The following is a 17,142-nucleotide window of genomic DNA, read 5'->3' on the forward strand; positions in this document are numbered from 1 at the left end:
ACCATGACGACACATACTACAATATCAACATAGTTTTACCATGGCGACACATACTACAATCTCCACAATGTTTTACCATGACGACACATACTACAATCTCAACATAGTTTTACCATGGCGACACATACTACAATATCAACATAGTTTTACCATGGCGACACATACTACAATCTCCACAATGTTTTACCATGACGACACATACTACAATATCCACACTGTTTTACCATGACGACACATACTACAATATCAACATAGTTTTACCATGACGACACATACTACAATATCAACATAGTTTTACCATGGCGACACATACTACAATCTCAACATAGTTTTACCATGGCGACACATACTACAATCTCCACAATGTTTTACCATGACGACACATACTACAATCTCAACATAGTTTTACCATGGCGACACATACTACAATATCAACATAGTTTTACCATGGCGACACATACTACAATCTCCACAATGTTTTACCATGGCGACACATACTACAATCTCAACACAGTTTTACCATGGTGACACATACTACAATATCCACACAGTTTTACCATGACGACACATACTACAATATCAACACAGTTTTACCATGGCGACACATACTACAATCTCCACAATGTTTACCATGACGACACATACTACAATATCAACACAGTTTTACCATGACGACACATACTACAATATCAACATAGTTTTACCATGGCGACACATACTACAATATCAACACAGTTTTACCATGGCGACACATACTACAATCTCCACAATGTTTTACCATGGCGACACATACTACAATATCAACATAGTTTTACCATGGCGACACATACTACAATCTCAACATAGTTTTACCATGACGACACATACTACAATCTCCACAATGTTTTACCATGGCGACACATACTACAATCTCAACATAGTTTTACCATGACGACACATACTACAATCTCCACAATGTTTTACCATGGCGACACCTACTACAATCTCCACATAGTTTTACCATGACGACACATACTACAATCTCAACATAGTTTTACCATGACGACACATACTACAATCTCCACATAGTTTTACCATGGCGACACATACTACAATCTCAACATAGTTTTACCATGGCGACACATACTACAATATCCACACAGTTTTACCATGGCGACACATACTACAATATCAACAATGTTTTACCATGGCGACACATACTACAATCTCAACATAGTTTTACCATGGCGACACATACTACAATCTCAACATAGTTTTACCATGGCGACACATACTACAATCTCCACAATGTTTTACCATGGCGACACCTACTACAATCTCCACATAGTTTTACCATGACGACACATACTACAATCTCAACATAGTTTTACCATGACGACACATACTACAATCTCCACATAGTTTTACCATGGCGACACATACTACAATCTCAACATAGTTTTACCATGGCGACACATTCTACAATCTCAACATAGTTTTACCATGACGACACATACTACAATCTCAACATAGTTTTACCATGGCGACACATACTACAATCTCAACATAGTTTTACCATGGCGACACATACTACAATCTCCACAGTGTTTTATCATGACGGCACATACTACAATCTCCACAATGTTTTACCATGGCGACACATACTACAATCTCCACAATGTTTTACCATGACGACACATACTACAATATCAACATAGTTTTACCATGGCGACACATACTACAATATCAACATAGTTTTACCGTGGCGACACATACTACAATATCCACAGTGTTTTATCATGACGGCACATACTACAATCTCAACATAGTTTTACCATGACGACACATACTACAATATCCACACAGTTTTACCATGGCGACACATACTACAATCTCCACAATGTTTTACCATGGCGACACCTACTACAATATCAACATAGTTTTACCATGGCCACACATACTACAATAGCAAGATAGTTTTACCATGACGACACATACTACAATCTCCACATAGTTTTACCATGACGACACATACTACAATATCAACACAGTTTTACCATGACGACACATACTACAATCTCCACAATGTTTTACCATGGCGACACATACTACAATCTCCACAATGTTTTACCATGACGACACATACTACAATATCAACATAGTTTTACCATGGCGACACATACTACAATATCAACATAGTTTTACCATGGCGACACATACTACAATATCAACATAGTTTTACCATGACGACACATACTACAATATCAACATAGTTTTACCATGGCCACACATACTACAATCTCCATACAGTTTTACCATGACGACACATACTACAATATCAACACAGTTTTACCATGGCGACACATACTACAATCTCCACATAGTTTTACCATGGCGACACATACTACAATATCCACACAGTTTTACCATGACGACACATACTACAATATCAACATAGTTTTACCATGGCGACACATACTACAATATCAACATAGTTTTACCATGGCGAGTCATACTACAATCTCCACACAGTTTTACCATGGCGACACATACTACAATATCAACATAGTTTTACCATGGCGACACATACTACAATATCCACAATGTTTTACCATGGCGACACATACTACAATCTCCACAATGTTTACCATGACGACACATACTACAATATCAACATAGTTTTACCTTGGCGACACATACTACAATATCCACAATGTTTTACCATGGCGACACATACTACAATAGCAAGATAGTTTTACCATGGCGACACATACTACAATCTCCACAATGTTTTACCATGGCGACACATACTACAATCTCCACAATGTTTTACCATGACGACACATACTACAATATCAACATAGTTTTACCATGGCGACACATACTACAATCTCCACAATGTTTTACCATGGCGACACATACTACAATCTCCACATAGTTTTACCATGGCGACACATACTACAATCTCCACATAGTTTTACCATGGCGACACATACTACAATATCAACATAGTTTTACCATGGCGACACATACTACAATCTCAACATAGTTTTACCATGACGACACCTACTACAATCTCCACACAGTTTTACCATGACGACACATACTACAATATCAACATAGTTTTACCATGGCGACACATACTACAATCTCCACAATGTTTTACCATGACGACACATACTACAATATCAACACAGTTTTACCATGGTGACACATACTATAATCTCCACAATGTTTTACCATGGCGACACATACTACAATCTCCACAATGTTTTACCATGACGACACATACTACAATCTCCACAATGTTTTACCATGGCGACACATACTACAATATGAACATAGTTTTACCATGGCGACACCTACTAAAATCTCAACGACCTATCAACGGTTTAAAAATTGTAATTGTTTTCTCTGTGATCCAAGCGTTTGTATTGTAAGTGCGTGCGTTTAGGAGACTTCGGCATGTTCGTATAGATTTACTTGAGATAGCACGAAAACTATGCCGACTTCATATGTGCAACCTTAGCGATGTATACTGGCGAAGCTTATTACACCGGAAAATGGAATAAAATAAATATTCAAATGAGATCATGATGTCTACTGGAAAAAATCCCCATAGTCTCATTAACCTGCGCCAGTAGTCTTCGAATGTCGGATCAATTGGGACATGTAAAATCGCAGGTAGGGGAAGCAGGTATGTTACTATCTAGAAAAGGAAAATTAACATATGAAGAATTGAAATCATCATGCGTATTGTGCAGCTTTGTTGTAAGTATCGATCGAAATAAGCGGCTGATGTTGATGAGTCTGTATAGTGTCCCTGATTTCAAATTCTACATGGTATAACCGATTGATTAAGTTTTTTGTTGTCTAATGATATCATATATCATCATTACATTGTATATCTATACAGGAGAAAATGGAGGACTACAGTGTCAGCAAAATAAAGTTAGGCAGTTATTTACTTATTGCTCGGTGTAAGTATATCCCCTTTCATGTATTTAAGCGTTAGGTCTGACTCGCCCTGTCAGAGATGCTCGGCACCAGATGTACTCATCAGCATACAATATAACCGAATGTTGAACAGACGAACGTGTAAATTACACGGAGCGGTCTGACGTTAAGTGGTAGATCAACACTTGTAGGTCTGTAAAACGGATTAAATATTTAACACTTCCCCAAGCCCTATGTCAAGTCTATCGACCTGTACTTCCAGTACCTATACATGTACATGTATATATATATACCATATATACCAGGACACGACTATTGCTAGGTTAAAGAGTCATGTTTTCTATTTAATATTTTTTCATTTTCAATTGAATTTTTTATTTCAATGGGTCCCTTTTTCACCATTTCAAAGGAAGAATATAATCGTGAAATATAGATACATCTTAAATAAAATAACAGAGAAAATTACAACACGTCTCATTATTTCCGCGAAAAAATCATCCTTTTGACTTCAAACGTTTCTAATACTAGAATTGTGCAACTTTTTTTTTTTACGTTCGCCTAGCTTCGATAGAGATATAAATACTTTTTGAACAAAAAGGATTATGTTTCAAGGGTTGTTTTAACTAACGTAATTTTATCTGACAATTACTTTCACCGTATCCAATTTAGTCTGGTATTGTCTCCATCCAACAATATGGTCATTTAAGGACGGCGGGGTATCATTTTCGCGATTTTTTATCATTCCCAAAGAAAGCGAAAATATAGCCACTTGGAAATTATAGGGTTACAAATTTTTTTTTTTTTTAGACAAATTTGCTTTTGATAAAAAAAGCTGAGTCACATTTATAGTGACTGCTATGATCACATTGATCATAATGTATATATTAGTACTAGTAAATAGTATGAATACGTTGTTAAAAGTATATTCTCCATGGTTAATAAACCCAGATATTGACCTCATCAAAAGGCTATTACTGTATAGAGTATACGTCGTTGAATTCCTACATACGTGTTGTATAGCATTCCGTGGTTACACTTTCTATAAGTAAGCAATGATGAAAATGGCTGTACAGGTGCTACATATTTAATAAGACGAACGATTATATTCTTTAAGTTCAATAGATCAATTACCGTTTACTTGTAAATTGTCGTGAAACACGTTGCTTTAAAATTGTCACCAGGAATAAGAATGAAGAGCCTTGATGACAAAATACACATGGCTACCTCGAGTTTATCAATATTTTATAACTGAGACATCTACCGAGGTATACGTGTACATTTTATAGGTGTGTTGTATTACCGAGGTATACGTGTACATTTTACAGGTGTGTTGTATTACCGAGGTATACGTGTACATTTTACAGGTGTGTCGTATTACCGAGGTATACGTGTACATTTTACGGGTGTGTTGTATTACCGAGGTATACGGGTACATTTTACGGGTGTGTTGTATTACCGAGGTATACGTGTATATTTTACGGGTGTGTTGTATTACCGAGGTATACGGGTACATTTTACGGGTGTGTTGTATTACCGAGGCATACGTGTACATTTTACGGGTGTGTTGTATTACCGAGGTATACGTGTACATTTTACAGGTGTGTTGTATTACCGAGGTATACGTGTACATTGTACAGGTGTGTTGTATTACCGAGGTATACGTGTACATTTTACAGGTGTGTTTTATTACCGAGGTATACGTGTACATTTTACAGGTGTGTTGTATTGTTAGTGTACAAACTAGCTGACACAGCCAGAATTAAACTGGATTAACGATTTATGGTCTTAACGCTTTAACCTACAGGATAAAGCTAAGGAAATTACCATTGTTTACAGGGTATTATAATCTCCTGCCGTTAATGTCGTCGTGTAGAGCTATACCAGTGGGGGTCTCACCCAGTGTTAAAACGAACTGCAGAAATATCATTTCTGTAATAAGGCGGTGTTTTCCTACTTTATGTGGAATGGAGGTAGTAGAGATTTAACACGTGAATTAGCTGCTGAGGATTAGATCATTGAACACAATACATTATATCATACGTTAGATCGATTTAAACTTGACTGATGTTACTTTAATTCGTTGAGTGAAAAACTGGATAAAAAAACTGGATAAATAACTGGATGTCGGTCAGGATCTATAGAGGGAGAGCGCCGTCAAAACTACTAAGGATGACAATCGCCATCCAAAGACTGACGAGGAACAAAAGGACGAATATCTACCGATTATATATGTAAGTGAAAAACATGATTCTGAGGACGAACATCTACCAATTATATATGTAAGTAAAGAACATGATTCTGAACCAAATAGCTACGACGGCTGTTAATCATTGGCAATTACAAGAAAGTTTAAATCAGAAAGGATATGAAATAATTTTCCATCACGTGTCAAGTTAGTAGGTTAGAACACATCGTAGAAACGTTAGACGGATTTATTTTTGGCATACTCCAGTTTTTACACATCATTTAACTTAACAGATAAGTACAAGGATGACTTCACACATTATCTGTTACAGACATAGTCATGTGTAGTTAGTGAAGTCATGTTTTAGAGCAATATTTACAACATTAAAATAAAATTACCGTTAAAGACATATGCTAAAAGCTAAAACCATGTAAAGAAGACTGTACATGTATTTAAAATATTGATTTTTTGAAATTTTGCATTAGTGTATACTGTAACAGTAACAATAGATAGAAAACAAATACAATGTGTAAACATACATGTACTAATTATAACAGGGATAATTTTGAATACTGCGACTCCTTAATTCACATTATCAACGAGAACATTTATCAACGGCCTTAACACGTTCCATATCTACCTTACCAATAGGGCATGCCTTTTTAAAAGAGTCATATATAATTTATCTTATTCGATATATTATTATTTGCTCTGATAGGTAATCCGTTCATATCATAATTTTCTCATACCAACAGGATTGCTGTTACGGTAATGTGCATAATCAAGAATGTTATTACCAAAGCTTAAAGATGGTTTCACGCGTTATTGCGCGCTAGTTTTGTTTTCCTTTTAGCTTTGCGTTCATACCAATTTTGTAAAGTAACTCGCTTTTAAGTGATAAAATGAAATATTTTTTTCTTTGATTTATTTATGTTTTTAAAGACAAAAAAGTAAATGTTTAAATTAGTTGTTTATTCATTATTTATAATAAGAGATAATAAGCACGTGCTGATAAATCCGTTTATCGCCAGGTAGGAAAGGTGACTGTAATATTCCTAATGGCTCACCAGCACAGAAAGTGTCATTAGGGTAAGGAAATGATGGAAACACAGTGTTCCAAAAGGAAAAATTATCAAAGTGTGAATTAAGAAGCATATTGGCACAATTGAGTGCATAATCTAAAATAGCGTAAATGGCCATTTTAAGTCAGATCTTGTACAATAGATCGTACACGTAGCACAGTTCGTTAAGTGCTTTAGACACCAATACAGTGCGAAGAAAATTCTGAAACCGAGGCATATTTCTCTTATCCCAGTTGGCTCCGTGCCACCGACCGTGAACGTTCCACGCAGCAATAGAGCATGGCCCTTGTTCATTTTGTATGCGTTTAACGCACGATACAGATGACTGACGATCTGGTTCACCAATCTCTCCTGGAAATAGTTAAGAATGGTATCAAACTAGTCGTCATAGAGTCTGCGATGAGGGAGAGAGAGAGAGAGGTACGTGAGATGAAATATCAGTCTTACTTTCGGATGAAACTTCCTGTCGGAGGAAAATTTTCACGTCTGCTCGGGGAATCGAACTCCGGCCGTCTGGGTGTAAGCCAATTGCGTAACCATTGTGCCACCGAACACCGACCACCCAAAGTATATTAACGTGGTTTAGTTTGGATGTATTTGTAAGACAGGTTCACGTGTTTCTCTGAACTTGAGCCAATTTGTTGCGGTCAAAGTGGTTTGACCTATTGGACCGGGGTTATTTAATTGTGAACTTGTGGTCATATTTTGCTTGCAATTGAGCCTTGGCAAAACCTTGATGATACGTTATTAAATTAATCACCAATCAGGTCGTCCTCTTAATAGGAAAAGGGTCCCATCTTATTGTTGTGTCTCGATATAAAAAAGAAATACCAGTAAGCATCCGAATCGCCTGTATCAACGCCTGTATACGGATAAAGACGTTAACACTATTTTATACATTTGAAGTTAAAAGTAATTTGAAACGCAAAACGTGTTGCTTGATAAATAAAGCATTATTGTAACACCGTCGTTAGAATTTACAGATCTGCAATACACAACCACAGAAATATTTACAAGCGAGCAGGTCATTTCCAATGTCAGGGGATCTAATCAAAGGAGAATGGTTCCGGTGTAAGGAATGGTTATTAAGCGACGAAATACCATTGATCGGGTAGCAACCAACAATGTCAATCTAATCGCGTTTCCAGTACGGAGGAGTACAATAGCTGTCGTATTACAGAAATAGGCGTGATTCATCCCCGGGAGGAAACTGTGTTCTGTTAATTGATTTGGTACATCGATAACTGGCCTGTAGCATGATTTAAACAAGTTGTTTCTTTGATCAGTCAAATCAGTTAGGCTTACAAAATTCTAAAAACTCTCCCGGATATAGAACCAACCCCGGACTACATCACAATTGTCTACATATTAATTATCAATAGAAATTGTTTTAGTTTTATTGAGTTCATCGCATAAATTGTCTTGTTGAAGCGAGTTTCCCTTGTAGTAGCTTGTGTCTACCACACCGGACAGCACGCAGAAAACCCGTCGTATGCCATCCAGCGTAATCACGGCAAAATGTCTTGTCTAATGACAAAACCACAACAGCACAAGACGGTTCGTGACTCAGCTTCGAGGAACAACACACGACCTCGGGTAGGGATCGAATCTTCGTTAGATGATGTTCTGACGACTAAACTATCGCGTCCCCGGTGTCAGTGACTGTCTTGTCTACATACCTCGTATTCATGGTAAAACGCGAAAACTCAAATCCCTGTTAGGCCGACTTTTTATGTTTCCATGACAATTGTATGACGTCATATATCGATAACGTCACACTTGTCTTACAACATGAGTGTCTGACATCATCTTTGATATTTCCGTACTACCTGGTGGACCAGGACAGTCGTTATACGGATTAATTATTTTCTTTTCGTTTGTATTTTAAGGAGTGTCGACCTCTTGTCAACATTCTCACTACCAAATCCACCATTACTAAATTCCTAATGACCATAGCTGTCGTTATATACATGGCGTTAGATAAAATAAAATACACAACCAAAATTTTCAAATGTCTAACAATACTTTAAATGCATGTAACGTCCAGCTAGTCCCCAAGTCCCTGTGGCCATGATATATCCGAAGTGCTTATAGGCAACAACCAACCAATTGAAAAATAGACTTTGAAATAAATTTGCCTCTGCACCTGTGTATGAAAGATTATGTTTGGTCAGTACATTATGAAGCTCCAATATTGATATGTAGCCTGATAGGTACTTATTCATAGATATTGTTAATTTAGATTTGGTAATTCAGATTGATTTCTTTTTTGTTCAAAAGTTCAGGTCATAGTAATTAATATGGAAAATTTAGATTGTTTTGAATTTTTAATGCGGAATTTATCCAATTTCAAAATGTCTACCCTAGAAAAATTACGCTGAATGGTCCCATCTTTTCATTAAATGTTATGTGAGACCCAAACGTTTGTTTTAAATCATAATGGCAAAATTGAATTCAAGAGTTTTAATGATATATACTGCAGAGCTTTTACATTGAAGTTTATGGAAAAATAACTGGTTGGTTGGTCTCTTATATAGGGTTGTATATAGAGAGAGAAACCCTTGGATTTCGGAGCTGGCCGACTTTATACAAGTATATTTAGTATAGGTATGGTTGCACTAGAAGTTAACAAAACCCACTCGTTGTAAAGCATGACGTCATACATAACTACAAAAACTAATCAGTCGCGTGACTTGAGAAATTGGTCATAATATCTATATACATATCAAGTCTTATCGTGACCTATTGACCGATAAACTTTCGGCTTTTTAAATATAGTCTATGCTAAAAAGCTCATAAAAAACCAGTAATTCGTTTGATGATTTTTATTGATATAATTATTCGTTTTATATTTACCTAATTGGTCAAATAACTCTTCAACACGTACGTTAAAAATGTGTATGAAGGAATTTAGGTTTAATATGGGGTCTTACATTCCTATTCAACCGACGTTATAAGATTATTTTTAGACTTATAAATCGAGGGGGAGTCGTCAAATAAATCTATAAGTTCGACTTTGCATTCTTAGCGCTGTAGATATACCTATGTAGTATTATATTGTGGAACTTAATTACTTAAAAGTATCACAGGCGTCTTTGTATACTGAAAATTATTGCTATATATAACAACATCGCATACGCCTATTACTACTGTTATTGTTAATATATATGCATAATTATGCAGGCGCCTGTGCTTTTTGTAAACGGCTACTCCGTTCATAGATGCCTGTGTTTATTTAAATTAACACTCCGTTCATCAGTATCACAAGTGCCTGTGTTTAGTGTAAACTATTATCGTTCATCAATCATCACAAGTCCCTGTGTTTATTGTAAACTATTACTCCGATTATCATTGTCACAGGCGCCTGTTTATAATGTTTTTATCACTCTCTTAAAAATATCACAGGCGCCTGTTTATAATGTTTTTATTACTCTGTTAAAAATATCACAGGCGCCTGTGTATATTGTAAACTATTTCTTATTTCAACAATATCACAGGCTACTGTGTATATTGTAGACCATCACTCCGTACCGTGATATCACATGCGCCTCTGCACCATACCCCTCACCTAGCGGTTATAAGGTTTGTGTACGATGATATGGGGCACAGATTTTAATATATTGCAATGATCACCAATCTTGGCTCAGAAAAAAACCCTTCACTCTAAAATATTATTTCTTCAATACTTGCACTTGAAGCTGTTACGTAATTTACTATCAAATTACAGTTGTACCATAGTTCTCCGTGCTCAGATATGAATGTTTCTCCATAGAATATTTTATCACAAAATCAATTAATTTGAATAAATTCAGGCTCAATTTTTATCATGTATTAACGAAGATTTACATATGAAAGTGCTAATTGTTATGCAAAGAACGTATAGCTGTATGTGAAGCTATGTTTGTACAAATTATACAACAAATGTTGACAAATGATGAGGTTTTCACATCGATTAAAGGGATCCTTAACCCACACCTCATTTACATATTCGATCTCGTGTGTCTTTTTCTAAAGCTCCTTAATATGTTTAAATCGCCCTTTACTGCCATGTGCTCGACATGTATACGGAGGTTTTAAATTGATAAGTAGTCTGTTTATACGAGCGGAGTTTTAATAAAGTTTATATTTATTTAGTCATTCGCCAGACAAAATGAACACTATCGCCACCTACTTGAGTAAATCCAATGTCTGGAATTTCAATTGCCCGGCTGTTTGACTCGACAATGGAGACTTGTGTGGTCGACAGTGTACGGGACTCTCAGTCAATTCAAACATATAGATGTCAAAAAGTTGCATGAATATACAGCAGCGTTTTTAATATCTGTTATTGAGACAGATTTTGGTTGTTGAAGTATATTCTAACTATGATACGCGTCTCAAAGTTACGATAATAAGTTTCAAGTAGCATATATACATCGTTTGGCAATTGTTCTAATCGAAGCAGCATCAACATTTTGTTGTTGTTATAAACTGATGACAAATGATGTTTGAATATTATATTATCCTTAATGTAAATAATTCAGAACGGTTTTGTGACAATGTTTCAAAGTATTGTACAAAATATTGAAACGAATCCCCATTATTCCAGATTATGGTATACAGGATGATTAAATTGATATAATTCTTCATTTACACTTCTAAGTTCAAATGTAAGTGTGCTGTTATTGGATTTGTATACGCGACAACACACAAGATTGGCAGTTTTAGACTAATATCTTGTTTTATTTTAAGCACTTTCAGGGAAACAATTGTACTGATTATCATCATAATCATTACAAATTAGCTTAATATATATTATAATTGTATAGGACCTATAAGCTCTGGACAGGGTACGTATCAAAGTTGTCGGTATAAGCAGGACCATTCCAACAACACTGTGTATTACCCTTCCATCACACGGATGTCACACTTAATTATAAAGGTTATTAATTCGGAGCAATTAGTCAACGATCGAATTCACTGGACTTTAAATTGAGATATCCATTTATAGGTACTTATAAGTTAGAGTATGACATCAAAAGAACTTTAAACTTCGGAGAAGAGATCGTCCATGTCTCGAGGTTTTACAAGTATTTCCCATATCGCTGTCCATCCAGTTGGCTTTTGCTTGGCCCTATAGGTCCAAAGTCATCAGTGAATGTTGACGGGGTATGTTTAAACGAGCACATTCAATTATAAACGTTTAATGTATACATTAAATGCCAGGCTATTATATCGATATCCCGGTTAATTCAACCGTTCGGAATACACACTATACGTATACATGTATTAAAGATAACATATGTGACCGGACTTGTTTGGTTACCTAGAAAATGATGTCGGTTTATTGTGTAACCTTTATATTTATTTATAATTCCAGGTAGATGGGATCATAAACATCCACAAACAATAGCCACGTGTTTAAATGTGTGAAAAGGCCCGATTTTCCGCCGAGGGAAACAGAGGACCCTGAAACAACCTAAGGACATTACCTTCAGTGATTGACATTGAATCTAGAAATCTCCAGATTTGTTCGTGTTTGCTTACACTGTAAGAAGAGATCAAATTTAATCTTATCAAGAATTTTTATACACTCAGATTTATAAGTCACCAACGTATGTTATAGACATTGTGTAATTCACTGTAAGGCTACACAGACATTCACTGTATTGTTAGTTTAACTGGTAAACAATGATATGATTTTAATATTTTGAATAAATTCTCAAATTTAAACCTTTTTATATAAAGGACAAACGGGACCTCACGATCAAAACACAGTCCTTTTCAAAAGTTACAATATAAATATAGTTTGAACGGACGATTAATTTCTTGATATGTATATTCTCAGGTTTAGGTGAACAAAACTATCATCAATCTGTTTTATAATATTTACTAATATCTAATATCTTGTGTATAGAGAAGGTATGATCGAACACTTACACCAATATATTATATTACCTCCCAGTAGTATTTCGTAGTCCAGTAGATTTATGATTGGAAATCCTGTGGCCAAATGCCAGCTATACAAATTGTAAATAAATCGTGGTGTTTAGAAAAATGGATAAAGCTTTAATCAATTATAAGAAAGCTGCTCATTGTAAACTGTCGAATCCTCGAGCTGACGGACCCGCACATGCGCAGTCTGTTGATTTTGCTCTCAGTAGAGTTAAAGGACATCGGGCAGTACGTACATGTGTCAGGGGGACTCTGGATAGTTTAGTTAAATGTCCGATCTGTAACACTCACATAGTCGTGCCTGAGTCTGCCACCAACATGGATCTAGACAGGGCTAATATGAACTACAAATCTACAAAGAGCAGCAATGCATACGTCCCCAAGCTACTCCTGTCGGCGGAAAATGGTCTCCGACATTTGTGTGACACGTGCAGTAACGACGAACAGGAAGTCACATGTATTGAATGTGATCAGAACCTCTGCTTTGATTGCACGAGAGTTCATTTAAAAACAAGTGCAACGAGGCGTCACCATATAACAGGGCTCGCTGATTCTGCAGGTTCTCCAAGGCGTGAAAATGGAGAAACAACATCTTTCACGAAGGATTTGCTCACTTCGTTGAATGGTTTGACGTCTTCAACGTCGGCTCTTAATTCGGTGCTCGCGTCCGAGAGACCAAAGACAGTACATCCGGTGACTTCACAATTGCGTTACAGCGATCTGTATCAAAGAGGAAACTCGCCAAGACCAACTGAGAAAAGAAAGCGGTTTGAATTTAAACAGCTTAACCCAAAAGGATGGGGGACTGACTTTACTCTCGTCACAACGTTTGACGTTGGAAGTTACGTTCTGAGCATGTGTGCAGCGTCACGTGATCAGGTTTGGATATCAGAAGCTATGTCATCTGCGATACATCTATACAATATCGAGGGACAGAGACTTAGAAGTGTCAATGTCCACAGTGAGGTGAGGGACATGGCGCTCAATAAAGCTTCTGACGAAATTTTCGTCACCTGCTTCGCTAACAAAACTATCAAGGTCATCAGTCCGGAAAACAAAATTTTCACCTTTCTAACTCTTCCCCTACATCCGGCGGGAATTGCCATTAACAGTTACGGGGATGTCGTAATATGCGGTGTTGAGGACTTCCGGAGGCGCTATAGACCGGAACAGAGGAATCGTCTGTTAATTTACTCGAGGGAAGGGAAACGGAAGAGGGAGATTGAACACGATCAAATGGGCGAACGATTGTTCAAATATCCTGAGTATATCGACATCAACATAAACGGAGACATGTGCGTGTCGGATATAGAGCGCGAGAGTCTCATGATCTTACGAGAAGACGGGAGACTGAAGAACGTATATAAGGGACCTCCGAAAGGAACATTGGACAAAACCTTTGACCCTCGTGACGTCAAATGTGATAAAGAGGGGAATATTGTGGTTTGTGATATAAACAATAATGCTCTTCATCTGCTGGACATCAGTGGCGATTTCACACGGATTCTTCTTTATGAAGAGGATGGGATATATTGGCCGGATATTCTGGCGATTGACCACCGAAACCATATATGGGTAAGGGAACTATGGCAACAGTCAATCAAGGTCTTCCAGGCTCTTGGTACGTACTAAACAATATAGGTAAAATGTTAAATCTCACAAAAACCAGCAGCAACATATATAAGACAGAATAGTTGCGGAACTCTTGTTTAAAGTCGACACAGCTGTCATTTATACACTCGACTACATCTTAAAAGGATCACTGAAAAAAATCATCCACGTGTTCAAACTCTGAGTTATAAATGTACATGTTATTAACTTGTTAATATTAAGTATATTTATGTCGATAAAAAGACGATGTAGGCAAGCTAGTGGTGTAGACTGGCTACCAATCTCGAAGTGTGTCAAGAATTATAGCTGGCAGTTTTATATTAAATTACTCCCCCCTATAGTTTGAAAATTGAAGATTGTAGAATCAAAAAGACATCCAACATTGTAGGTCTCTTATCATAATCAGTGTTCTAGAGACAGGGACCGGGGCTGTATTTTCTAGGCTCCAAATATACTTTATATACTATTGTAATCTTATTAATCTAATTTAAATCTAGATGGTCATTCTCACTACGTTACATGAACATTTAACAACATCCCATATGGGGTCACGTTCTGATGACCTTTGAGATATGTGTATGTCACTATCAGGGCGAATTGTCTATTTGTCGATGAAATTGAAGCAAACCATTTCGGCACAGTATTATTTAGCTATATGCTTTGTGGAACGAAATGACTCGAAACAAATTGCCAGATTATGCAAGATATGCTCTCTAGTCATGCTTATTCCCAGATACAAAATTCACTTCCCCGATTCTGGAAGTAGTCATTTGACTAATCCAAAAGGTCACCCTGACGTGACCCATAATGGGATGTTGTGAGATCTTCATGTAACGTAGTGAGAATGACATCTAGATTTTAATTAGATTGTAATCTTATCTTCATTGTCAACCGCACATTTTTGTATATCTTGGGCTTCTTCTGAGAAATACGTCACCAAATTGTAAACGCTGATTAAGCAATATCAAAACATTTGTCATACACAAGGTGTTTTTTCATGGATGCACGTAATTTCTTTTGAGTTTCTGTTCACTAATCACGGACTTTTTTTCCTTTCCGTTTACGAAATATTTATTCAAATATTAAGCATAGGTCACCCTACATTTGTAGGAAGGGTGTCTTTATTTTTATCCTCTGACCAGAGTTATAAGCAACAACTGCACAGGTTACAGTGCCGTTATTGGTCTATAGATAATGGGGGACACCAATGCTGAGTTATATATCCCTGTCTGACTTGTAACCTATACAATACTTACCAACCCGAGGTTTATAATGGTATTACTCGCTGCTAAGTTGTCACTATATTACATATCAGTTACAGACGCGCTTAGCAAAATTACGTAATCTAACGAAGACAGAAAAGTCTCAAGGAACATGAGGGTTATCGATATTAACTTGATTATGTCTACTACATGTCGTTATAGGGTTATGAATGCAATTCGATCAGTGTCCATTTGGTTCTTCTCCTTCGTCTCCATATAGAGTGAACACTGCTACTCCCAATTGTATACATAATGTATTGACAATATAGGCATATATGTATTATAATGACGACACAAATTCAATATGGCAGTTATTCAATATATCTGGCATTTAACATATGCACTTAATGATTGTACTGTAATTGGAATCGTGATATCGCTATACATTAACAACGCTCTTATGATAGTTTTCAGCCCCAGAACTTTCACTGGCCTCGGCTACAATGCGTTGGTCGAGGTAGATTGTTACCTCACTATCCATTAGCACTGTCCACGGATGCCCAGTTACTCGAGATTACTCTCTGTAAAATGTCAAATAAGAACAATATATTTGTTTCGTTTAACTTGTTTAACCTATTAACTTTAATGTAATATTTATATTGATTTTTTTGTGAACAAGAAATGCCTTCTGTATGACCGAAGCAGTTTTTAAATTAAATGTACAGTATTATAACTATTTATGACATGAGCATGTACATTTGTATCTATATATTGAACACAGGAATCTGACACAGTTCTTCAATTCATAGTCAATACATGTAAGAACAAATGCATACACATGTACAGCCCATGGGTTGAGAAATTGTTCCAGTCCCTGTGATATTGATGGACGCGTTGCCTGTTGCCTCCTTTAGATTTTTGCTGTAGAATATACTTTTCTGTGATAATGTCTGATGTGATATATGAAAAAAAGACTTTCTTGACGTATATTTAACAGATGTGCTTGTTAAAAATGTTACTGATGAATTTATTTGATAATTTATTATGTTGTTGTTTTTGTCATTTATGTACACGTGAGTTGATTAAAATGTTGGTATAAAGTTTTTGTGTTTCCAGTTATTATGATAGTTATTATACATATTAACATAAGCATTTTGTGTAAGTACATCGTGTACATACAAATGTACTAGAG

At 36.3% G+C, this 17,142-nt stretch overlaps 1 protein-coding gene across 2 annotated transcripts; it reads left to right on the forward strand.

Annotated features, from left to right (window-relative positions):
• The first annotated feature begins 5,816 nt into the window (after positions 1–5,816).
• LOC117317809 lies at positions 5,817–17,051 on the forward strand. 2 transcript variants are annotated; one of them, XM_033872749.1, is made up of 2 exons: positions 5,817–6,215; positions 12,563–17,051. In XM_033872749.1, exon 2 carries the CDS (start codon positions 13,240–13,242, stop codon positions 14,767–14,769), a length of 1,530 nt encoding a protein of 509 aa, XP_033728640.1. In that variant the 5' UTR covers positions 5,817–6,215; positions 12,563–13,239; the 3' UTR covers positions 14,770–17,051. The 2 variants fall into 2 exon arrangements, with proteins under 2 accessions (XP_033728640.1, XP_033728639.1); XM_033872748.1 differs by having other exon boundaries at positions 5,817–6,167.
• The last annotated feature ends 91 nt before the right edge of the window (positions 17,052–17,142 follow it).

The sequence above is a fragment of the Pecten maximus genome, chromosome 19, assembly GCF_902652985.1.
Source record: "Pecten maximus chromosome 19, xPecMax1.1, whole genome shotgun sequence".
NCBI classification, from domain to species: Eukaryota; Metazoa; Mollusca; class Bivalvia; order Pectinida; family Pectinidae; genus Pecten; species Pecten maximus.

Excerpts from the sequence above, each read along its gene's own strand:
- LOC117317809 (XM_033872749.1), top strand. The coding sequence starts at position 13,240 with ATGGATAAAGCTTTAATCAATTATAAGAAAGCTGCTCATTGTAAACTG.